Source organism: Heteronotia binoei, chromosome 11 (genome assembly GCF_032191835.1).
Source record: "Heteronotia binoei isolate CCM8104 ecotype False Entrance Well chromosome 11, APGP_CSIRO_Hbin_v1, whole genome shotgun sequence".
In the NCBI taxonomy this organism is placed as follows: Eukaryota; Metazoa; Chordata; class Lepidosauria; order Squamata; family Gekkonidae; genus Heteronotia; species Heteronotia binoei.
The window spans coordinates 18,898,395-18,923,301 of NC_083233.1; the positions used below are offsets into that span (position 1 = coordinate 18,898,395).

Consider the following 24,907-nt stretch of genomic DNA (forward strand, 5'->3'; position numbering starts at 1 on the left):
TCACTGGTATTGTTTGTGACTGCAGCTTTAGCAGTTTTTTTAAGAGTGCCTACTTATTTAGAAACAAATCCTATTGGAAGCAAATCCCACAGATTTCAAATACGTATTTATAAGAATGAAAATGTCAATCTCCACGACGGATACAGATGTTCATCATGAGAAAACAGAGGATGAATTCTGAGGTCATGGCAAATGTCTTTTTTTCATCCCTAAAACAAGTCTTAGATCAGGGGTGTCGAACTCATTTGTTATGAGGGCTGGATCAGACATAAATGAGACCTTGTTGGGCCAGGCCGTGTGCGTCATAAAATGTAATGCCAGCTGGCAGAGATATAAACTTTATAAAGGACACAAAGATTTTTTTTTTAAAGCTTAAAATAAAACTTGCTTAAAACATTAGCACTTGTTGGTCTTAAAGGTACTTTCTTTGTATTTCTCCCATGGATCCAGGGAACTGGGCAAGGGAAGCTCTGGCTCTTTCCTTCCTTCCCCAGGGGACCAGGAGGGGGAGGAGCCTCAGCCAACAGAAGGAAGAGAGGCTTGGCTCAGTAGCTCTGTTCTGCGATTGAGAGCCTGGCAAAGCAAGCTATTCCTCCCCCCTTCCTTCCCAAGGGATGAGCCTCAGTCAATGGGGAAAAAAAAGTTTTGTTTTGTAGCTCCAGTGTGATTGAGCAAGTCTGGCAAAGCTGTGATGCAGAAGGAAGCAAGAGGGAGGGATAAGGAAGCAGATGACAGCCAGTTGCTTGGGGGGCCTGATTCAGCCCCTGGACAGCCTGTTTGACACTCTCACAGTCTTGTATATTGTCGTTTGCACATGGCTCTGGTACTGAAGACTTGCTGGTTCATAATAACCCACAGCTCATTGTTATATCTTGCCCACAAGCTGTAGTTTGTCTACCTAGCTAATGTTAAACTGTGGTTTAGTCCTGGTTTATAAGCAAGAAATAAACCACAATCTGCTGCCTGGATGTAACAGACGAACAATGCAAAAATGCTTCAGTATCTGAGCAGCAGATGATCTTAAGGATCTTCAAAGTTCATTCTAAATGAGACAGAAAGTAAGCAATTGAAAATAACCTATCCCTTCTTCCCAGGTTTCTTCCAGATTTTTGGTGCTGAGATACTTAATTTTGGGTGAATCTTGGAATTCAATCCAGGCGGAAGCTGGGTTCAGGTAGCTGGCTCAAGGTTGACTCAGCCTTCCATCCTTCCCAGGTTGGTAAAATGAGTACCCACTTGCTGGGGGTAAAGTGTAGATGACTGAGGAAGGCAATGGCAGACCACTCCATTAAAAAAAGTCTGCCATGAAAACGTCATGTGACGTCACCCCAGAATCAGAAACGACTGATGCTTGCACAGGGGACTACCTTTACTTTTAGCAGCTATCTAGTTTCAGGGAGTAACCATGTTGGGATAGGATGAAGGAAGCTTTGACTTTTGGAATCCCACTCCCCAAAAATCTTGTTGGTCTCTTAAGGTGCTACTACTATACTTGAATCTTTCAATTCCATACCTAGGTGGTTCTTAAAACTAGAGGGATCAGAAGGCAAAACAAACACCCAAGACCAAGCCCGCCATATAAAAAGGTCCATCAAGCTTCAATGCCTGAAACATTTCTTTTTCCAGTACTGAGGGCTATAACTAGGGTGATGCAAGCAGTACTCTTGCCCCTGAACAACCTGTTTTGGAATCAACAGTGGGACGCTCTCAGGACCACTAGTAAAATATAAGATACAGTCCCAGGATCATTGCCCTTCCTGTAGGGAGGGATGGTGGCTCAGTGGTAGAGCATTTGCTTGGTAAGCAGAAGGTCCCAGGTTCAATCCCCAGCATCTTCAACTAAAAAGAGTCCAGGCAAATAGGCGTGAAAAACCTCAGCTTGAGATCCTGGAGAGCCGCTGCCAGCCTGAGTAGACAATACTGACTTTGATGGACTGAGGGTCCGATTCAGTAGCAGGCAGCTTCGTATGTTCATATGGAGGAAACAGACACCTTGACCTGGAAGGCCCAGGCTAGCCCAATCTCGTCAGATTTCAGAGCTAAGCAGGATCGGTCCTGGTTAGTATTTGGATGGGAGACCACCAAGGAATCCCAGGGTTGCTACACAGAGGCAGGCAACGGCAAACCACCTCTGAAAGTTTCTTGCCTTGAAAACCCTATGAGGTTGTGATAAGTTGGCTGAGACTTGACGGCATTTTCCACCACCACCAGGAAGCTGAAGCTTGATGGCCAGTCCTGTCTGGTCCCAACAGGACAGCTCACATACCCCTTCCCTCCCTTTGCAGGTGAAGTGGCTGCCGTCCCAAGTAGAAGAAGAAGACTGCAGATTTATACCCCGCCCTTCTCTCTGAATCAGAGACTCACAGCGGCTTACAATCTCCTTTATCTTCCTCCCCCACAACAGACACCCTGTGAGGTGGGTGAAGCCGAGAGAGCTCTCACAGCAGCTGCTCTTTCAAGGACAACTCTGCCAGAGCTATGGCTGACCCAAGGCCATTCCAGCAGCTGCAAGTGGAGGAGTGGGGAATCAAACCTGGTTCTCCCAGATAAGAGTCCGCACGCTTAACCACTACACCAAACAGAAACACATCACTACCACATAAGCAAACAAAGCCACGGTGCTTCTTTCGAGGAGTCTTTTTTTATTAAGATAAATCCAGCAAAATTCCTAACAGTGGGTATATTCAGCCAGCCTGCCTTTTTTTTTTTCTAAAAGAATTTTTTTTTTTGTATTTCATTTAAAAACACGATTACACTTTTTTCCCCCGTTATTCTTCTTCTCCAAAATGTGACAAAATAAAACTACATTTGGGATACAACAAGATTTCCAGCTTCTTAGGATTTTTTTTTTCATGAAAATAGCTCACCTTCTTTATAAAAGCAACCCACGGAACCACCGGAATGTCTGACGCAATCATTTTGTGTACTTTTTTTTTTTTTGGAGACCTCCCCACGTTAAGAAACCGTACAACACGTAACAAGGGTGAAATTAAAATCTGAAGTCTGCCTGACTTACACACAAAGGGATTATATACCGACAGGAGTCAATAGCTACCACCACTGATTCTTTCCAGGTACCATACAAACTATGACAATCACAAAATTTTTAAAAACAAAAAGATTTTTTTTTGTTTTGCTTTTTTTTTCCGTTTTAAGTCCCAAGTAACAGAGATGAAGATGTTCCATGATTAAATTCATGCTAAAAAAACCTGCATTTATAAAATAGTTGATAAAAATATTCCTCTCTTAACAATACAGTATGGAGGTATGGATACCGAATGATGGAAATGAACAGGGCAAAGGTGGCTACTCGGACTTGGCTTCCTTATCGTCGGATACTTCAGCAGCTGGTGCCTGTCGGTGTTGGAGAAGGGAAGAAAGAGAAAACTCTTTTTTACAAGTAGGAAAATACCCTGCTCTGTTGTTTAAAAGAAAGTGCCAGCTTCTCTATCTTTAGCACAAACAATCTAAAACTAGATTGCAGAGGACTCTGCAGTGAAAAATATGCCTAGGCTGGACTTAGTGATCCACCAGATTTTCCACATGTTTTCCTCCCTCTAACAGGCTTTTCTGACCCTAAGAAATATCCTTCCTGGGTCAGAAGGTCGCAGCCGGGAAAGAGGAAGCAATTTCCCCTTGTCAGCTTAGCTCCCCCATGGCAACCTCCTGACTTGAAAGGCTATTCGTCTGAGAATGAACTGTCCCAGGGTCAGAAATGCTTCTGGTGGCAGTGGTGGTAAGGAGGAATCCAGGAAAGATCTATAATTCTTCCATCCATGGATAACCTCCCGCCTACAGAAACTGGCTTCTCTCCTACTCGTGATTTTAAATTCTGCACACAATACTAAATGAGACCCTTTGAAAGAACAGCAGAAATGTGTAGTATGTGCCCATTATGCTTTCAGATTCATAGACCCAAAACATACAGGCCGTTTTCGCACTAGCGTTTGCTCCGGCGTAGCGCCCCATTTACCTCCGGATCTTCTCTTGGATTTCGCACATGTTGCTCCGGCGCTGCGGTTTGCTCCGGCGCTTCAGGGATTTTACGCCGGAGTATGTTTTTCAGCATGCTGCCGGAGTTTCCGAAAACCTCCGGATCCACTCAGCGGAGTTTGCTGTGCGAAATCCATCCACGCCGGATCGACTGCTTTGTGGGCGTCACCCTCTCCCTTTCCGTCCTCCCACCCCATCCACCCGCTTGGCCAATCATCAGCCTTTCGCGGCGCTTCCCCAAAGTGCCGGCACGGCCATTTTTTTTAAAAACTTCACAGTTTTGCGTAATAGCGATATTTCGAAATTAACAAATAGAAAAAAAAACCCCTCCTGGAATAGCCTCAATTGCCACTTCAATTGGTTTCGTTAGAATTTTTTTTTATTATTATTGACTTTAGTTGCGTTATTCCGCTGTTGCGTTATCTCGATAATGCGAAAACGACCATTGTTGGGGGGGGGGGAATCTAGTGCCGGCGCGGGCCAAAGCGTTCATGTGTGTGTGTTTTAAAAAGGGAATGCCTCCCTCAGCTGTGCCACCAGGATTTCTGGACCTGCACAAAATCGCCATGTATAAAATGGGAAGTTGGAGTCCTGCATTCTTCTCCCTGGCTACATTCCGCTCGGTTAGAAAATAGACGCGAGCTCGCTCTTCACACGCGCCACAGAAGGGGAAGGAGAGAATGGAGCGGGGGGGGGGGAGCTCTGGCAGCAGGAATCAGTCAGGTCCCCATTGCAAGCGCCAGCCGTGGAGGGGAAAGAGAGCGGAGGAAATTTGGGGGGGGGATCTAGTGCTTCAGAATTTGGGGGGGGAATCTAGTGCTAGGATTCCCCACTGTGAATGCTTCCGTTAATACATAAAGGGCTGTGGAGGATTCTACAGCTGCAGCCAATCCATAAGCAGCAGCAGCACACGTGATGCGGTTTGCCCAAGAAAAGAAGGGGAGGGAACAGCTCGATGTTACGTTAGTACGTTAGTACGTCATTACGCAACCAGACTTGCGCTTAAAAAAAAAAATGATTGACAGGGCATCGAACTCAAGTCGATGCCAGTGGAAAAACGATTTGAGCCGGGGCTTCAGGGAAGGCGACTCCGCAAAGAGTCACTAGTGGGAAAACGAGAAAAATGATCCGGACATAATTGCGCCGCGGAATAAGGGGAGCAAACGCTAAGTGCAAAAACGGGCACAGAGAAAGCACAGCTCAACTCCCCTTCTATTATTGTGTCACATACGTGCCAAATGTATTTGCATATATGCAAAACTGAGAATCCAAGGGGATGGAAAAGACTTACCTTGTTTTTCTACCTTTACTAAAATGCTCTTCCCACTGCAGCAGGTCAAGTTAAAAAAAGGCTTAATCCCCCATCCCTCTTAGTTCACAATTCCAGGAGGAGAATCTATTCCCCCATTACATAAAACAAAGCCCCCCACCCACCCAGCAGGCTTCTGCCTTCTGCAAGGCCTCTAATTTTATGTTACATCACACTTAAATCAATGACATTTCAAATGTGCAGTAAAACCTACAGTGCACCCTTTTAGGTGGGATAATTCATATTTTAATGCTCATCCACGTCACGATCTCCCTGCAAAGGAAAGCTAATGCCTCAAGGACCAGGCTGGGAAATCTCAACCTGATATGCTAGCTTTCCACATTTGTAGCCTTGAGTAACATGGGAGGGCGTTCCAATATAGGATCCCTGTGTACTAATATGGTACAGTCCTTGCAGAGTTCCACAGATATCTGTGCCAGATAGCCACTGATGGCCATGAATCTCTCTAGTGAGTATGTGAGTTCCAGCACAACACAAGATCCCTTGCCCTCTTCTAAGTTGTGTGCTGCGGATAACGGGGAGATCATGAAATATCTCGCTTGATGTTAGCAGTAGACAAAATCTACCCTCGCCCCCAGACTTTTAGCTTGCACATCAGACTGAGAAAACTGAAGAGGTCAAGCTCTTCTCTTTGCCTTGCAGACCCTTGGAAATAATGAGAATCACATGCTTAGAGACCTTGCGGCAGTGACAAACAGGGTTTTTGTAGCAGGAACCACTTTGCATATTAGGTCACATGGCCTCGATGCAGCCGATCCTCCCAAGAGCTTGCAGGGCTCTTATTACAGGGCCTACTGTAAACTCCAGGAGGATTGGCTACATTGGGGTCTGTGGCCTAATATGCAAAGGTATTCCTGCTACAAAAAATAACAAATAATGACCAAGTCTCGAGTCCAACCACAATCTGTCCCTCAGCATTCCTGGACAGCTGAACTACGTACTGGATAAAGTTCTGAAGGCTCATTCTCCCACACCGTATAGTTGCCATATACTCTACCTCGTTAGTTTTGGTATCTCCGTTCTCAGAGTGGTTTTCTTCTTTAGCATCTTCTTGCTTAGTTTCATCTTTTCCTTTGGCTCCCTTCTTCCCTTTTGCTACCTTTTTGTCCTCCTTCTTATCATTTGCTCCTTTTTCTTTCTGCAACAGCAACCCCGTTAATTTTATAAAAAACAATAGCAGATTGTGCTCATGTGTCAATCCTCCTCCAAGATCAAGACTCTACATTTCAAGTTAGATAATGTAAAGGCATAATTTGCAGAATAAATAAGGATGTTTTGTGCCGGGAAAATAAGAATAAACATGTGTTTGGAGAACAGCAACTCCCTTTTAAAGTGTCATGGCCACATATTCTACATTCAAGAAAAGGCCAATATATTTTTAAGACTCCACTTAAGAAAAGAGATAATTTCTTATGCTAGTATATTTGATCATTAAACACAAGGTGAAATTTTACCTGGATACAGAAACTATTCAACCGTGCCGGTTTTTCCATTGGTCCATGTACTAAAGATACTCAGCAAGAGTTTACACCTTCCCATATTCTCTGCCACGTTTTCAGACAAGTGCTGGCATCGTATTTGAAGACCACGACTGCAGATATATACCCCGCCCTTCTCCCTGAATCAGACTCAGAGTGGCCTACAATCTCCTCTACCTTCTCCCCCCACAACAGACACCCTGTGAGGTGGGTGGGGCTGAGAGGGCTCCCACAGCAGCTGCCCTTTCAAGGACAACTCTTGCAAGAACTATGACTGACCCAAGGCCATTCCAGAAGCTGCAAGTGGAAAAGTGGGGAATCAAACCCGGTTCTCTCAGATAAAAGTCCGCGCACTTAACTGCTACACCAGACCGGCAGATGTCCCCTCAAACCACCCCTCCCCCAAACCTATGAACAATTATGTATACTCAATCAAATGCAGTAGAGAATGAAACCCATGACAGCCTGACTATTTATTGTCTAATTCCAATAAGAATGTTGCTGTAGCAGGTGTGGGGGAAAATGAGAATGAAACGTGTGTGGTCCCTGGCCTTTTTTGCTGAGGCAATAATTTACTTTAATAATAATAATATTTTATTTATATCCCGCCCTCCCCGCCGCAGCAGGCTCAGGGCGGCTTAACGTCTATTATATAACAAACTCAACAGAACATACATATCGTGCTGTTGGGTCTGTCTCACACGGGCTGCATGGCTCTCCATGATGCTCAAAAACGAGTTACTGGCAGTGTTCCCTCTAAGCTGAGTTAGTGTGAGCTAGCTCAGTTTTTGTAGCCTCCAGCTCACACATTTTTTGTCTTAGCACAGCAAAAATGACCCCAGAGCAAAGTAATTTATCCAGTAGCTCACAATTTTATTGCCGGTAGCTCACAAAGTAGAGTTTTTGCTCACAAGACTCTGCAGCTAGAGGGAACACTGGTTACTGGTAAAGGTGCATTCTTGGATCTAGCTCCGCTTGCAGCAAGCGGAGTTTTGTGACAACCTGCGACTTGAAAGAGACGAACTGAACCAAAGGGCCAGACACAATATCCACTAACATGTCAAGTGAGGGATGGGTGGGGCTTATGACAGGAAGTAATCTCTGTACCCTGCTTCTCCCTCTTTCCCCTGCTGTTCTTCATTGCTTCCTGTCCAGCCAGGCTCATCTCTCACAGGAGAGCCGTGATGGGGAAAAAATGTTTTCAAACAGCAGAATGCTCCAACGAGTTCCACGTTGTTGTGGTTTTGGGCAACATCAGTGTCCTCCATTTTATACGGCAGCTGGCAGATTTGTGAATAAAAACACAGAGATCTTTCTCCCTCCATCATAGCTGTGAGCCACTGCCTCCCCGTGTAAGCCAGACATCGGAAATGCAAGCCTCAAAACGTCTGTTGAAAACACCACAATTTTTGTTGTTGTATTTTTAACGTGGTGAAATATCTTCAGCCCAGCCGAAGCAACACAGGCTTCAGGCCTATAAAACCTTCCTTTCCATAGTAACAAGGACCAAGGCAGCTCGCCCATGCACAAAAATGTTGATGCCACATATGTTGAAAACAAAATTGTGTTCTAAGATAATAAACTAACAAGCAAAGATCAGCACAATCACCCAATTCAGATGCCAAGGGCTTAAAAAAGGACTCAAACTCTTGAATGTAAAAGGGATGGGAAGTCATTTCTCGTGATCTTTAATTTGGCCTCCTTCGGCCTGGGGATTACTAATAGATGTTGAGATCCAGATCGAAATACCCTCTGGGGAACGTGTGGGGAGAGACGGTCCCTAAGGTAGGCAGGTCCTAGGCCATATAGGGCTTTAAAAGTAATAACCAGCACCTTGTAACGAATCCGGCATACTATTGGCAGCCAGTGCAGTTCCCGCAGTCCCGGCTATATGTGCTCCCACCCGGGAAACCCCAATAGCAGCCTGGCCGCCGCATTCTGCACTAGCTGTAGTTTCTTGGTTTGGCACAGGGGCAGCCCCAAGTAGAGGGCATTACAGTAGTCCAATCTCAAGGTGACCGTTGCATGGATCACAGTTGCTAGGTCGCCACGCTCCAGAAGAATTGAGAAATCAAGGCTATTTCCCCACCCAAGTTCTGCTCTATGGAAGCAGTTTTCAAACAGTGCTCCATGAAGCCTGAATTCCTTTGCGAACTTACCCGTATCTACTCCAAAGGAGTGTCATTTGTACCCTAAGTGGGATGTGGGGAGACTATATTAAATATGGACTGGTCTACATGTGCACCAGAATAAGGTGGCAGAATCTGGAAGTGAGACAATGGATTGTACCACTTCAGACTGCAAATGAAGGGCTCTTTAAAAAAAAAAAACACCTTCCAAATCAAATGAGCAGATTAGGGCAAAAGATTCTGCTTCGGACTTGTTTGTTGAGCAAATATTCTACTTGCAGAGAGGTTTCTTTCACATAAAGGAGCATTCAGACAGGTGATGCTGCTCCTCCCTTTTAAACAAACGGAAGCGGTGTAGTCTATTCTATTGTCTCTTTCCACTGCACGTATAGATCAAGCCTGAGAGTGAAGTGTGCTCCAAGGCACAGCAGTTTGGTGTAGTGGTTAAGAGCACAGACTCTTATCTGGGAGAAACGGGTTCAATTCCCCCACTTCTCCACTTGCAGCTGCTAGAATGGCCTTGGGTCAACCATAGCTCTTGCAGAGCTGTCCTTGAAAGGGCAGCTTCTGGGAGAGCTCTCTCAGCCCCACCTGCCTAACAGGGTGTCTGTTGTGGGAGAGGAAGATAAAGGAGATTGTGAGCCACTCTGAGTGAAGAGCAGGGTATAAATCCAGCATCATCTTCTTCTGTAACGTACAGAACATTCCACAAATAGCATGCAAAGGGTTATTTGGCAGGAAGTCAAAGGCAAAAGAATTCCCTGAAGACAGAAGTGCCTGAAAAATGCTACCCAGTCATACTGGCATTGCACTGATCACCCTGCTGGCCAACTCACTGTCTAAAGCCAGTTTGGTGTAGTGGTCAAGTGTGCAGACTCTTATCTGGGAGAACCGGGTTTGATTCCCCACTCCTCCACTTGCACCTGCTGGCATGGCCTTGGGTCAGCCATAGCTCTGGCAGAGGTTGTCCTTGAAAGGGCAGCTGCTGTAAGAGCCCTCCCAGCCCCACCCACTTCACAAGGTGTCTGTTGTGTGTGTGGCGGGGGGGAAGATAAAGGAGATTGTGAGCTGCTCTGAAATTCGGAGTGGAGGGCGGGATATAAATGCAATGTCTTCTTCTAAACTAAATTTAACTGGCTGGCAGGTTGACTGGAACTCAGCAAAAAAGGCGTATTAAGTTCAAAAGCATTTTTGTTAATACCCAGGTAGGAATCCTGGAATTTTTACCCTCTTCCATTCCACAAGGAACCTATCTAGATCGGTGACCTTCAGCCCGTAGGTCATGACCTTCAGAGGCTCCCAAGCATCTATAAAGCTGCCATATTTATTCTGTTGCTTTTTAGAAGGACCTACTGCTAGTGTACCTGCTCAGTGTACAAAGGCACCACACCACTATACGGAGGAAGTAACATGCAAGCAGTGAAGATCCATATTCTAGAGCCAGTTTGGTGTAGTGGTTAAGTGTGAGGACTCTTATCTGGGAGAACTGGGTTTGATTCCCCACTCCTCCACTTGCAGCTGCTGGAATGGCCTTGGGTCAGCCATAGCTCTGGCAGAGGTTGTCCTTGAAAGGGTAGCTGCCGTGAGAGCCCTCTGAGTCTCACCCACCTCACAGGGTGTCTGTTGTGGGGGAGGAAGATAAACGAGATTGTGAACCACTCTGAGATTCGGAGTGGAGGGTGGGATATCTTCTTCTTCTTCTACTATCCAAGTCTGACTTTCTAACCATTTCATCACTCTGGCTTTCATAAGCAAATTAAAGAGTGTGTACAAACAAAATATACCTGAACTTTTTTTTTTAGCTGGGATTTATACAATGGAAACCAGCATGCCTTCTGAGCAACTTCAAGAATATGTTCAAAACTGCCATGGCTCCTTCACACACACAAAAAATATATTTGTTTTAACCATCTCCCAAGCATTTTTTTTCTGGAAAAGAATGAATGATTGTGTGGATGAGAAAGCACAATGTTGGCTAGAGTTATTCTCTTTCTAAACAACCAATGGAAATGCATGGCCTTTAATGTTTACTTAGACAAAATTTTTTACCTTGGGTGCTGCCTTTTTCGGCTTTGGCTCTGGTTTAGGCGGAGCAGGTTTCTGCAAGAGAAGCATAACAGTTGCGTGAGGAATGCTGTATGCGAACATAGCCATTTTCTTGAAGTACAGAAAAGATACAGACATGACTGTAATCCACTAATCCAAGCCCAACATACATGAACCTTGTCCAAGAGAAGGCGTGTTCTTCTGTGATACCCACAGAATTCAACAGGTCTTCTAATAACAAAGTGCCCGGTGAACTAGTCCTTACTCTTTCTGCAGCCAACCCATCCTCCATTTTGTTGAGCCTGTCAGCACTTTTACAATTTTGAGAGAAGATAGTGGGTGCCGTCACAAAATGGCTGCCCCACCCTTAACTCTCACCCATAAGCATTATATTGATCTGTGTCATAGTCAATGGTTTGGGCTCATCTACCCAGTGTTCTGGGCATGCATACAATGCACTTGGGACTTTGTTGTGTTATGAATCGCCATCCTGGAACTATTATTTATTTATTTTATTTATCAGATTTACATCCCGCCCTCCCCCGACAGGCTCTGGGTGACTAACAGTTTAAAAGCATTAGCAATTCAAACATATTAAAATTAAATATATAAAAACATTGCCCTACATATTAAAAATCCAAGATGGCAAGCTTCTGATTTCCATTATATTAGTTCAGTGAGATTGTCGGTGCTGAAGGTCATAGTCACCTCCCCCTAACCATTAAAGGCGAGTTTGAATAGTTCGGTCTTACAGGCCCTGATTAGCTTGGCTTTAGGTGAAACTGACATTATAGAATTGTTTTTATTTTATTTTTTGTTTTTATTTGTTTTAACTTGTGTACTGTGACCTACCCTAAGCAAGCTTGTGGGGGAGGGCAGGATATAAATCTCATAAGATAAATACATATTTTAAAAAAACAACCCTACAGCTTAAATTCAGTGAAATCTCCATGAGGAAAAAAAATGGAAGATTTCAGGTTTTATAGGGAAGAAAGAACATTTTTCAGATAATGGTATACCTTACCCACACTTACTGATATTGACCCAAGTGAAATGAAGTGGTATGAGGCCTCAGTTACTATGTTTAAGTCACTGCAAGATCAGAAACGTTGGCATTGAGGAGTCCCTAAGCCCGTATACTATGAATGCTATTGGGGGGGGGGTGAGTTGAGAGAGTAAAGGTATTTCAGGTGGAGCGGGTCCTACAAGCTCTTCTCAGCCAGGTAAAGAAATGGCATGAAAGGTAAGAGAGAAAGGGGAAGGAAAGGATTGTGAAAGGGGACACAGTAAAGAGCAGAACAGGATATAAACAGAATTAAAAAAAGGAAAGGGTCGTAGAAGACATTGGGGGAGGGAGCTGCCCGAAAATACCATGTTGCAGATTGCTACAACAGGCCTTGAGCTCAACTCGGGCATCTAAATGCACGAAGATTTTGCCAATGGAGAAATCTGCGAGTCACAAATAGACATCATGGCATAACCCAGAACACGGATTGGTAAATTGTTTGCAGAATTCCTTCCCACTTTTTACAATACTAGCCAGGAAGATAGAACATGAATACTAACATTGTATTTCTATTTCCCATGGCGCAGAGTGATAAAGCTGCAGTACTGCAGTCAGAGTCCTCTGCTCATGACCTGAGTTCAATCCCAGCAGAAGCTGGTTCAGGTAGCCGGCTCCAGGTTCATTCAGCCTTCCATCCTTCCGAGGTCGGTAAAATGAGTATTCAGCTTGCTGGGGGGAAAGTGTAGGTGACTGGGGAAGGCAATGGCAAACCATCCCGTAAAAAAAGTCTGCTGTGAAAACGTTGTGAAAGCAGTGTCACCCCAGAGTCGGAAATGACTGGTGCTTGCACAGGGGACTACCTTTACCTTTTTATTTCTATATTACATCATCTCAGTCCTTCCCCCAAGAGCTCTATAAATTAATCCAATAATCCCCACACCGCAAACACGGAAGTCAGCCTGGGTGGCTTGCCTAAGAACAGAACATATTACAAAGAGGGAAGGGCTGTGGCTCAGTGGTAGAGCATCTGCTTGGCATGCAGAAGATCCCAAGTTCAATCCCCGGCATCTGCAGTTTAAAAAGATCTGGCAGTAGGTGATGCGAAAGACCTTTGCGAGCCTTGCCAGTCCGGGTAGACAATACTGACTCTGATGGACCAAGGGTCTGATTCAGTATAGGCAGCTTCATGTGTCCATCATGAGGCTATGGGCAGAACTGAAAATCCCCTCCCATCCTCTTCCATGAGGTCTCACTGTGTTGTGATGCTGTCATGTCATTCATTTTTCAGCTTCGGTTCCAGGAGGGGGATGCACATGTGTAAAGATAAAGACAACAAGGGACAAGTTGCACTAGATGTTTGTTGTGGAATTAGGACCTGGATCGAGCATCAGTCCCCTGCTAAACCTGTTACTTTAATTTCTGTAGTAAATTAGCCTCCATACTTGAATCTTTGGTTCTGTCTCCCAGGAGGCTGCAGAATTCTGCTGCTGCTTTGGCCTTCTGGTGCTGATAACCCTGTACATGATTTTTGACTTAGAGTATTTTTATATATTCCAGGAGTTAGTGGTGCCTCTATCAAAATTCTAAATAGATAGGCCAGGGGTGGCCAAACTGTGGCTCCTTTACACATATTGTGTGGCTCTTGAAGCCCTCACTACCCCATTGGCTAGCTTGGAAAAGGCATTTGCCTCTTTAAATCACTTCTCCAAGCCAAGCCAGCCAAAGGATTGGAGAATGTATTTAAAGTTGCTTTCTTTCAACTTCTCCCTCCCCCCATCTATTTTCCTTCCTTCCTACCTACCTCTAATGTTCATGTCTTGCGGCTCTCAAACATCTGACATTCAGGTCTTGCAGCTCTCATGTTAAGCAAGTTTGGCCACCCCTGGGCTATCTGAAAATAGTTCCCTTGATTCTCTGAGTCACTCTAGCTTTTGCTGACTTTCCTGACCCCAGTGATAGGTAGGTTTGAGCTTTGTTGTGTACATCAGGTATGTCAGATACTTAGCAACAGACTTGACTGACAGTCACATTAACTCCTGTGCAGGGTTTTGGTAGAAAAGGCCCAGCAGGAACTCATTTGCATATTAGGTCACACCCGATGTCACCATGTTTCGTATAGGGTTTTTTTGTAGAAGCCCAGCAGGGCCTGATTTGCATATTAGGCCACACATCCTTGGTGCCAAGCCAGCCGGAACTGCGTTTCTATGCGTTCCTGCTCAAAAAAAGCCCTGCTCCTATGGATGGAAAAAGAAACTTATTGTCTGATTTTAGTCTTGTTCATGGTTGTATGCCAACCATCCTGTGTTATGGGTCTTGGCAGGTAACCAAGATATATCCTTTATAAAATTACAGTGCACTCTAATTAGGTATTTGATTAATTCTGTACGCTGCATACCAGATTCTTATATGTTTAGAAGGGTTTTACATTTGGATTTGAAGTTTAAATGAACAAGAGGCGTTCCAGTGTCTTTCCCTCCCTGATGACCACAGGTTCCTACACTTCTCAGTTTGGTGTAGTGGTTAAGTGTGCGGACTCTTATCTGGGAGAACCGGGTTTGATTCCCCACTCCTCCACTTGCACCTGCTGGAATGGCCTTGGGTCAGCCATAGCTCTGGCAGAGGTTGTCCTTGAAAGGGCAGCTGCTGTGAGAGCTCTCTCCAGCCCCACCCACCTCACAGGGTGTCTGTTGTGGGGGAGGGAGATAAGGAGATTGTGAGCCGCTCTGAGACTCTTCGGACTGGAGGGCGGGATATAAATCCAATATCTTCTTCTTCATTTTCCCAACAATGTTGTGAAAAATGGAGGCGAGACCATGGAGTTGCCATTTTTGCCAGCAGCCTGGTGTTCCTTTAAATGTGTGTCCCTGTCCCAAGGTCACCTTCTGAGGTCACCGCGAAAATGAGATTCAGATCAGGAGCTTCCACTTTCAGTCCTCCATAATAAGAAGATTCTCTGTTTTGTAGACGCCACTAGAACCTATTTGCACGAAAGGTCTCACGTCATCAGCACTGACGTAATGGAAACATTAATGCTGGAAAAGGAAAAAGAACTGGGAGAATTACTCACAGCGGATAACCTAGCCGATCGTCTCTTTGGCTGTGTGAAAGAAAGACAAACCATAAGTAAATTCCATTATAAAGTAAAAAAGAAAAATGCACATTAAAAAGTCACCTGCCAATTTACTTAGGCAAAAGTCCCACATTTGGAATTTAGTTCCGAGCGAACATCTACAGGATTGCGCTGCACTGTACGGCAAAGGGCAAATGTTACAACTCAACCCATGCCAAGACAATCGTAACTGTATGCAATTTAGGATACAGGAAGTGTTGCCACTTCCCTAGTTTCTGCCAATTCACAGGTAACAGCTGTCCAACGTTGCAGTCTGCTTTGCACAAGTATATATCTGGCAAAAATCAAGCTCCCGGGGTATGACAAATAGCCCAGTTCTCAAAGTTTTTGGTACACAGGGAATTGGGTGGACAGTTGTGTGTCTCTAAAAATCTTTGACATGCTACAGGGATGTCAAACATGCAGTTCAGGGGCCGAATCAAGCCCCCAAGTAACTGGCTGTCATCTGCTTCCTTCTCCCTATATCTTGCTTCCTTCTGCATAACAGCTTGCTTTGCAAGGCTTGCTCAATTGCATAGGAGCTACAGAGCAAAACCTCTATTTTCTCCATTGGCTGAGGTTCCTCCCTTGGGGAGGAAGGAGAGGAATAGCTTGCTTTGCCAGGCTCTCTCAATTGCACAGTGGAGCTACTGAACCAAGCCTCTCTTCCTTCTATTGGCTGAGGCTCCGCCCTCTCCAGTCCCCTGGGGAAGGAAGGAAAGAGCCAGGGCTTCCTTCGCCCAGTTCCCAGGTGCCCATGGGAGAAATACAAAGAAAGCATCTTTAAGATCAATGAGTGCTAATGTTTTAAGCATGTTTTAAGTTTTTTAAAACATATATTTGTGTTTGTCTGTGTTCTTTATAAAATTTATACCGCTGCAACCTAATCTTAAATAGGTACACACATGGCCTGGTCCAACAAGGTCTCATTTATGTCAGTTCCGGTCCTCTTAACAAATTAGTTTGACACCCTTGTACTAAAATATCCAGTACCCCCTTGTTCATTCTTGCGTTGCATGATGTAGAAAACTACTCTAGTCCTGTGCCAGATTCACTAGCCATTTTCAGGACAACTGGTCCTTAGTAGTGACCCATTTCAGCAGTTGACTGTCACTTATGGCATATGATGGCCATAGGTCACTGTCTCTGCTCAGGCCATGCTGGCGCAACCCTTTGCTCAAAAATGGCAACCGACCCTCTTCCCTTTCAGTCCCTGCTAACTACAGTCCATCCCAGTGCTAGCAAAGGAAACTCCATACCAGACAGTGAAGACTTCCTAGGCCAGGGGTGGCTAAACTCTGGCTTGGGAGCCACATGTGGCTCTTTCACACATATTGTGTGGCTCTCAAAGCCCCCACTGCTGCCCCATTGGCTGGCTTGGAGAAGGCACTTGTCTCTTTAAATCACTTCTCCAAGCCAAGCCAGCCTTCAAGGTCGCTTGAAGAATGCATTTAAAGTTGCTTTCTTTCCACCTCTCTCTCCCTCTCCTCCATCTATTTGCCTGCCTGCCTTCGGCTTTTTAAGATCTGACATTCGTGTCTTGTGGCTCTCAAACATCTGACACTTATTGTTTGCAGCTCTTACGTTAAGGAAGTGTAGCCACCCTTGCTCTAGGCTGTAGCAGTTGAGCTATTATGCAGCAGCCACACCACCTAACATTTTTAGGATTCCATATAATCATCTCCAAGGCTATACAATGGAATGGAGCACTGGGAATAGTATCTTTAACAGCACTAATGGTCAGAAAATAGCCCCAACTGGTATGTTTAAGTCAACTGTGGCTTTTCTGCACTTTGCACCAGACAACTAGTTCAGCACAGATCTACCATTCATGGCATGCTTTGTTAAATTCCAGTAAAACAGGTAGCCAAGTGAACAGGCACCAAGTTAACTTCAGATGACTGCAACCCTTAACGTATTTCTAGCTAGAGAGCTAGAATTGAGTCCAGTAATGCATTAGAGACCCAGAACGTTTTTGTGATATGACTGAGGGAATCTCCATTTCGACTAATATCTGATGAAGGGAGATTTGATTATCGAAAACGTATGCCCCCCCCCCCCAAATCTTATTGGCCTCAAAGATTCAGTTCTAGCTGTTCAACTGCAGGCCAGCATGGTTACCCTCTGAAACGTACGTCCTCCAAGCTCCACTGAAACCTGTGGGGCTTCCCATCTGAATAAACGTAGTTAAGACTGAGTTGCAAATCCCACAGATTTCACTAGAAGTGCAGTATGCACTGTGATGTATGAGATTTAAGAACACACTAATGCGCTGGATGATAGCATGTCTGAATAACTGTACTACCAAACGTGCAGCAAATTTTTTGAGCCCTTCCCAGTAACAAATGGATCAGTGCTGAATTCTCTACTTTTGTGAATACATCAGAAGTTGGTTAATCTCCTTCTACTAGAAGGGGTGGGGAGCGAAAGAGCAGGGAGACATGTTTTTACAACAACAGCTTGTAAACAAACTTACCTCCTCCTTTACCTCACCTTCAGCTGCAGCCTGTTTTTATAAAAAACGAAGCACATACAAAATGTCAATATTTGCATTTGTGTGTTTTCCCTCTAAAAGGAAATGGATTTCAAAGGCCAGCAAATACATCTCTAGGAGTCTAGGACATTCCCCAAAACAGAAGGGCCTGGTAGCCACTGTTTTTGGCTTTACATGCAGATCTAAATGCATAATGTCACCACCAGCTCGGTCACCGTTCCACACAAGGCGTGACATAGTCAAGCAAACGCCAGAATCCCTGACGGATCAGTGATCAACTGGTTACTTCTTATTGTGCCAGTTAGATCTTTTTGCGGTTCCTCGCCTGGTATGCTTTGGGTGACACTAGAAGTCCTTCCTGCCTTTATATACATATTCTGCAAAATGCTTGCAAAAGTTAACGGGGGGGGGGGACTTATCCTTCCCCCTCCCCGCCGCATTTCTGCTGCCTTGGGGGCCATTCCAAGCTGACCTCCAAACTCCCGGCCCAAAGACTACAACTCCCACAATGCCCCGGCAGCCATTTGTTTTGTTTTACGTCGTTGCGTCAAAAGTCGCCGCAGCCTTTTTTTTTCGTTTTGAAAAAAAATAGCAGTTCCCGCCAAATTACCTACGAGAAGGTCGCGAGCTTTTATTTTATTTTATTTGTGCAAGGGCGTTCTTTGCGCGCTCGAGCCAACGGAGGCGCACGCCGAAGGGGAAGCAACTCCAAGAGCATTCCAGGGGATCGGCTGCCGGGGGGGGGGGGGGGGAGCCACATTGCATAAGCGCCGCTTTGCCCGTGCAGGTAGGGCGCCCAAGCGCTCCGTTGCAGCTCTCCCTCCGATGGTGCGTTCACACTTCACTAGATATGTTTTACATACAGATTTCTGCTATTCTTATACATGCAAAATATTATTTAGTGTAGTGTGAATGCACCGTCGCCGCATGACTCGAACTAGAGACATTCATCTCCAGTTACTTTCGAGGGGGGGGGCAAGTGCGCGAGTCCCCGCGCTTTTTTGGGGGGGGGGGATTACAATACAAGAAACGGTTAGTTCATTTTGCAATGATAATAATGCGGAGGTTCCTCCCCGCCAGCTCCTTTCTCCCGCTCCGCCAAAGTTCTCTCCAAGCCTGCTTGAGACCAACGTTCCCTCTAAGCTGCAGAGTCTTGTGAGCAAAAATTATACTTTGTAAGCTGCTGGCATTAAAGTTGCCAGCTCCTGCATCAATGGCTGCACTCCGGGGTCAGTTTTCCTGAGCTAAGGCAAAAGGGTGTGAGCCGGAGGCTACAAATCGGTGAGCTGGCTCACGCGAACTCAGCTCAGAGGGAACGCTGCTTGCAACCCCACGGCTGGCTGGCCAGTATTTTCTCTCTCCTCCCCACCCCCCTTCTCTTTCGCTGCAAGGACAATTTCAAAAGTCTGCGCCGCCTAATGGCTCCGGATCTCCATTGCACAACCATCTGGGTATGACAAGAAGTAGGAGGAAGGACAAAAAAAAAAAAAAAGAACAAAGGCAAACGCAGGAGAAAGAGCCCCGCTCCGGAGCCGAATCTTGCCAAGAAATGCCCCCCCTCCTCCAAGCCGATCTGATCTCCCCCAACCCAGAGATGCCCGTCGAAGCTGGAGGGGAAGAGCAATCTGCTGGGTTTCTCGGGCGAAAGGCGGGGGCGGGGGGGGGGGGGAAGGCACCGAGGCTTCCGCGCCTTCGCCCGGGCGATCTCCATAGAGGCACCAGCCAGCCAGCGCTATGGCTGTCGGTAATCCAGCATGGAGACGAGCGGGAGAGAGCAGCCTTCGCTCTCGCCAAACAAAACAGCCCAAACTCAACTCCGGCCGGGGCTTTGGGCTCGCCTTTTCGCTCCCGCCAGCATCGCCTCCGCCGGACTGCACGCACCGACATATTAAAATGCAAGCACACACAGACACACACGCACACAAAAAGCTACACACATCGAGGACCCAAGAGCGCGCGCGCGCGCAAATCAAGACATTTTTATCTCTCTCCCCCCCGTCGCCGCCGCAAACGAGCTTCAGACTCTTTCCTCCCTCCATTTCTCTCCCCACCGCCACCGCCGCTAATATTTTTGTTTGCTTACCTTTCTTTTGGGCATAGTTGGACCTTAATAGCTGCTTGCAAAAGAAGAGAGAGGGATGTATATTGAAACAAAAAATAATAATGAAAACACCCCTCCCCCCCAAAACGGTTTATATATATTTAAAAAAAGGCAAAGCCCCACGCGCAAAATAAAAACACCAAACAAACCCCCTCTTGGAAAGGCTTTGTTTTAAAAGGGAAAAAAGAGAGCGAGCGAGAGAAATCTCCCCACCCCCTTTATATCAGAGCCCCAGAGTTAATTGCAGCAGAAACTGAACGAAAAAAATAATAATTCCCCCCTCTTTATTGCAAACAGTAAAATACACCAACACTCAACCAAACTGCATGAATGGAGAGCGCGAGCTGGGTCCCGGGCGCTGACTGATGCGCGCCTCGGCCAATCGGAGAGGCGGGCCGGAGCGGGGGAAGGTGGCGGCTGCGGGGCCTCGGACGAGAGGCGGAGCTGGACACTTAGCGCGAGAGACGCTCCGCGCGCGCAGCCAGGGCTTCGAAGCGCCAGACGTGCAACCGGGGGCGCTCGCGCCGTCTGTGTAAGCCAGCGGCCCCTGCAAGCTCTTCCTGAATACCGTCCCCTCCCCGGCCGAATGGGGGAGCCAACGCAGTGGCTGCTGCTTTCGCCTATAGCCTTTGCTGCGCCTTTTTTTTGGGGGGGGGGGAGGGTGGAGGAGCTGGAGGAATTCGAAATAACGCCCTTTGGCGCAAAGCACCTGGGAGAGCAAGAGAGGAAAGGCCCTTTTGCAAACCCACCCAGGCGCAACCAGCGCGGTGCAAGCACCTTTGTAGCAGCCCCGGCCTCCCCGAGGAGCGCAAACTTCCCAGGCCAAGTTCCCCCAGGCTGGCTGGCGGGGTGAGCCGCCTTCCTTCCTTCCCCGAGCTACCCGCAACATGGCTGCCCTGGCACCTTCCCTAGGCAAGCAACGGGTGGGGGAGGAGGCAGGGTGCAGCTTCGCAGGGGGAGACCACAGCTTCACGGGGGGGGGGGGAGAGAAATGGAAGGGCCTGTTTGCACTCGCTCCACGAGAATAGGGAAGGAGCCGTTGGAGAGCGCGCCCAGGCCGCTCGCCTTCCCCCCCCGGGGGACCGAGCTACGCCTGCCCGGATGCCGCCAAACAACCAGCGCTGCAGGCCGATTCTCCGATCTGAATTCATAGTGGCCGATTCTCTTTTTTTAAAAATAAAGAGAAAACTTGGGGCTCCCCTAACGGATTCTCCCAGGCTGGAGTGCATTTGGCAGCCTCCCGCTAAACGCCTTTAAAAACAGAAATAATTGGGACTCACGCCTTAAAACGAGTAGGCTGAAGTTTGCCGCCTGGCTTTCAAGGAAATAGGCCGCGGGGGGGTTGGAGAAAGGGAAAGGGCAGTTTGGCTCTTGCGATCTTACCCGAACGTGTTTCCCGGGAAGACAATGCAGTGCGGGCCTGCAAAGGAGTCTTTCCGATCTGTGTGAACTAGGGTTGCCAGGTTGGAGTCGAGAAATATCTGGGGACTTTGGGGGGTGGAGCCAGGAGACTTTGGGGGTGGAGCCAGGAGCAAGGGTGTGACAAGCACGGGTTGAACGCTGAAGTACATTCTGGCCATCAAATTTAAAGGGACTGCATGCCTTTTAAATGCCTTCTCTCCATTTGGAAATAATGCATAGGACACCTTCTTTTGTGGCTGATAGAATTGGACCCACTGGTTCAATCTTTTTGAAACTTGGGGGGTGTTTTGAGGAGGGGCACTGGATGCAATGCTGAAAATGTGGTGCCTCTACCTCAAAAAACAGCCCCGCCCCAAGCTCATGGATACTCATGGAATTCTCCATTATACCCTAAGGGAATTGGTCTCCATAGAGTATAATGGAATGCCCAGCAGATATTCCCTCCCCCCCCCCCCGCTTTCTGATGACATTGAAGGGAGGGGAAGGCCTCCAAACTGGGGGATCCCCTGCCCCCAACTGGGGATTTGGTAAACACAAGTGAGACTCATAGAGGAAGGTGAAAAGAGATCAAAAGCAACGCTTCCGTGTAAGCAGTCTGAACAGATTTCTTAAAGGAATAAAGACATCAAATTAGCAAAATATCTAGTGTCCTCATTAGTGCAACTATTTTCTAGTTTATATATCTAGTTTCCTTATTAGTGCAACTATTTTCTATGTTCTATAGTTGCACAAATAAGGAAACTATATATTTTGCTAATTTGATGTTTTATGTCTTTATTCCTTTAAGAAATCTGTTCCGACAGATTTCTTAAAGGAAATTCCTTTAAGAAATCTTTTCAGAAGCGTTGCTTTTGATCTCCTTCCACCCAACTGGGGATTGGCAACCCTAGGCTGTGAACACAAGGCTGTAGCCAGAGTAGGGTTGCCAGGTCCCCACTAGCCACCAGTAGGGGACGGGGGGAGGTAAGGTTGCCAGATCCAGGTTGGGAAACTCCTGGAGATCTGGGGAAGGCGCCTGAAAGGACAGGGACCTCAGTGGGGTACAAGGCCACAGAGTCCACCCTCCAGAGTTTCCCTTTTCTCCAGGAGAGCTGATCTCTGTAGGCTGGATGAGCTGTAATTCTAGGGGATCCCCAGGTCACACCTGGCATCCCTAGCTGTTGGAGGAAGGGCTTTTTTTCTGAAAAAAGAAATGCTGGAATTCTCAAGAGGGAAATGAAGGCAAAATACATGGGTGCCCCTCCCCACCCCCGCTTTTGATCTCCTTTTAAACATTTTTTGATAATTTTCTTTCCATAAAGAGGTTCCAGAACTTTGTTCCACTATGCTCACCCAGAAAAAAAGTCCTCAGTTTAACCCAGGCTTGCAAGCAATAGAGCAATTAACAGACTCCATTTATTGCCTTATGACACTCTCACCATCATTCTCCCATTCTGACATGTTACTGTTGTATTGGTTTCCCACGCAAATGCTATCCAGACCAAATGTTCTTTCAACTGGAGAGCCAGTTTGGTGTAGTGGTTAAGTGTGTGGACTCTTCTCTGGGAGAAACGGGTTTGATTCCCCACTCCTCCACTTGCACCTGCTGGAATGGCCTTGGGTCAGCCATAGCTCTGGCAGAGGTTGTCCTTTAAAGGGCAGCTGCTGGGAGAGCCCTCTCCAGCCTCACCCACCTCACAGGGTGTCTGTTGTGGGGGAGGAAGGTAAAGGAGATTGTGAGCCGCTCTGAGACTCTTCGGAGTGGAGGGCGGGATATAAATCCAATATCTTCTTCTTAATTTGTTACTTTCACTATTTTGCCATTGGATTCTAATTTTGTACCACTTTGCATGCTTAACCACTGCCCACCAGCTATATGTAGCTCTGTTCACTGTACCCCATTCCATTGACCGATGAAGTATGCATGCATATGAAAGCTTACATTCTGAATTTAAAAAAAACTTGTGAGACTGTGAGGCACTCCAAAGGGATCTGTCGAGGCTGGTCAAGTGGGTGTCAACGTGGCAAATGAGGTTCAACATGGCAAGTGCAAAGTAATGCACATTGAGGCCAAAAATCCTAACTAAATACATGGAGTGTGAACTGGCAGAGACTGACCAAGAGAGAGATCTTGGGATCATGGTAGATAACTCACTGAAAATGTTGAGACAGTGTGCGATTGCAATAAAAAAGGCCAACACTATGCTGGGAATTATTAGGAAGGGAATTGAAAACAAATCAGCCAGCATCATAATGCCCCTGTGTAAATCGATGGTACGGCCTCATTTGGAATACTGTGTACAATTCTGGTCACTGCACCTCAAAAAAGATATTATAGCATGGGACAAAATACAGACAGAACAACTAGAATGATTCAAGGATTGGAACACTTTCCCTATGAAGAAAGGTTAAAAAGCCTGGGCTCTTTAGCTTGGAGAAACATCGACTGAGAGGCGACGATAGAGGTTTACAAGATGCATGGGATAGAGAAGGTAGAGAAAGAACTACTTTTCTCCCTTCTCACAATACGAGAACTTGTGGACATTCAATGAAATCGCTGAGCAGTTTGGTTAGAACTGATAAAAGGAAGTACTTCTTCACCCAAAGGGTGATTAACACGTGTAATTCACTGCCACAGGAGGTGGTGGTGCCTACAAACATAGCCAGCTTCAAGAGGGGATTCGATAAACGTATGGAGCAGAGGTCCATCAGTGGCCATTAGCCACAGCATATTGTTGGAACTCTCTGGGGCACTGGTGCTCTGTATTCTTGGTTTTTTTGGGGGGGCACAGTGGGAGGCCTTCTAGTATTCTGGCCCCACTGGTGGACCTCCTGATGGAACCTGGGTTTTTTTTGGCTACTGTGTGACACAGAGTGTTGGACTGGATGGGCCATTGGCCTAATCCAACATGTTCTTATGTTAACTTTGTTGGTCCTAAAGGTGCTACTGGACTCCTGTTTTGTTCTTTAGTCACACACAGTTAAGATCCCTGGTGCCGTGGTGGCAGCTGCTGCCAAAGCAATTTTAAAGAAACAAAAATCCTGCACGGCCAATCTGATCTCCATTGGCTAGCCAGCAGCCCTGCCGGACAGAACCCCCACTGCTCATGCTCACTTTCTAAAAAACACATGGCAGGCTCCAGGAAAGGTGTCAGCAGGTGCCAAAGTGCCCACAGGCACCGTTATGGGAGGCCCTGATCTAAGCTGACAGCATAACAGCTTTTTCCTCTCACTTCCCCCTTCGATCAGGCTTTATCAGCCATCCATGTTGGGAGTCACTGATTGGCTCCGCACACCAAACGGGCACACAGGGTTGGTGACAGAAAGGGGCAGGAGCTTCGCCCATCTGTCTCACCTGGCACCTCCAGATTGGTTTTGAAGGTTCTTAAGTCTCAAAAAGGGCAGAAAAGGCTCTCCATTTCAGCTGTTGACTGGGGATGGGGGGATGTAGCGCTGGGCAAGGCAGACCCATGGCCTGACTGAGAAGAAGGCAGCTTCGTCTATTCAATAGATCAGAAGCAAAAAGGAGCTGGGAGGCTGCATTGAAACGGGTTCAGGTACCCGGCTCAAAGTTGACTCAGCCTTCCACCCTTCCGAGGTTGGTAAAATGAGTACCGCATGTTGGGAAATCTCTCTTTTTATAATTCTCTTCCCATACTTCCCCAAAACATCCCAATTCTCACAGCTTCTAGTGCATGGAATGCAGAAACACTTAGTAAGCAACAGATATGACTTTATTTTTCAGCGTTCTCTAAAGATAGCGTGCTCAGGCTATGGGTAAAGGAAGCAAAACCCTTTCCAGTTAGATAACAAAGGTCTC

General features: G+C 46.5%; 1 protein-coding gene across 3 annotated transcripts; it reads right to left on the reverse strand.

Moving 5' to 3' along the window:
• Positions 1-2,622: 2,622 nt before the first annotated feature.
• HMGN5 (high mobility group nucleosome binding domain 5) lies at positions 2,623-21,225 on the reverse strand. Of its 3 annotated transcripts, none has more exons than XM_060249867.1 (7): positions 21,070-21,225; positions 19,669-19,699; positions 17,568-17,597; positions 15,050-15,079; positions 10,980-11,030; positions 6,321-6,461; positions 2,623-3,354 (listed from the first exon to the last, which is right to left on the reverse strand). In XM_060249867.1, exons 2-7 carry the CDS (start codon positions 19,681-19,683, stop codon positions 3,307-3,309), a joined length of 315 nt encoding a protein of 104 aa, XP_060105850.1. In that variant the 5' UTR covers positions 19,684-19,699; positions 21,070-21,225; the 3' UTR covers positions 2,623-3,306. The 3 variants fall into 3 exon arrangements, with proteins under 3 accessions (XP_060105850.1, XP_060105849.1, XP_060105848.1); XM_060249866.1 differs by lacking the exon at positions 21,070-21,225 and adding an exon at positions 19,998-20,487; XM_060249865.1 differs by lacking the exon at positions 21,070-21,225 and adding an exon at positions 20,005-20,283.
• Positions 21,226-24,907: the final 3,682 nt, after the last annotated feature.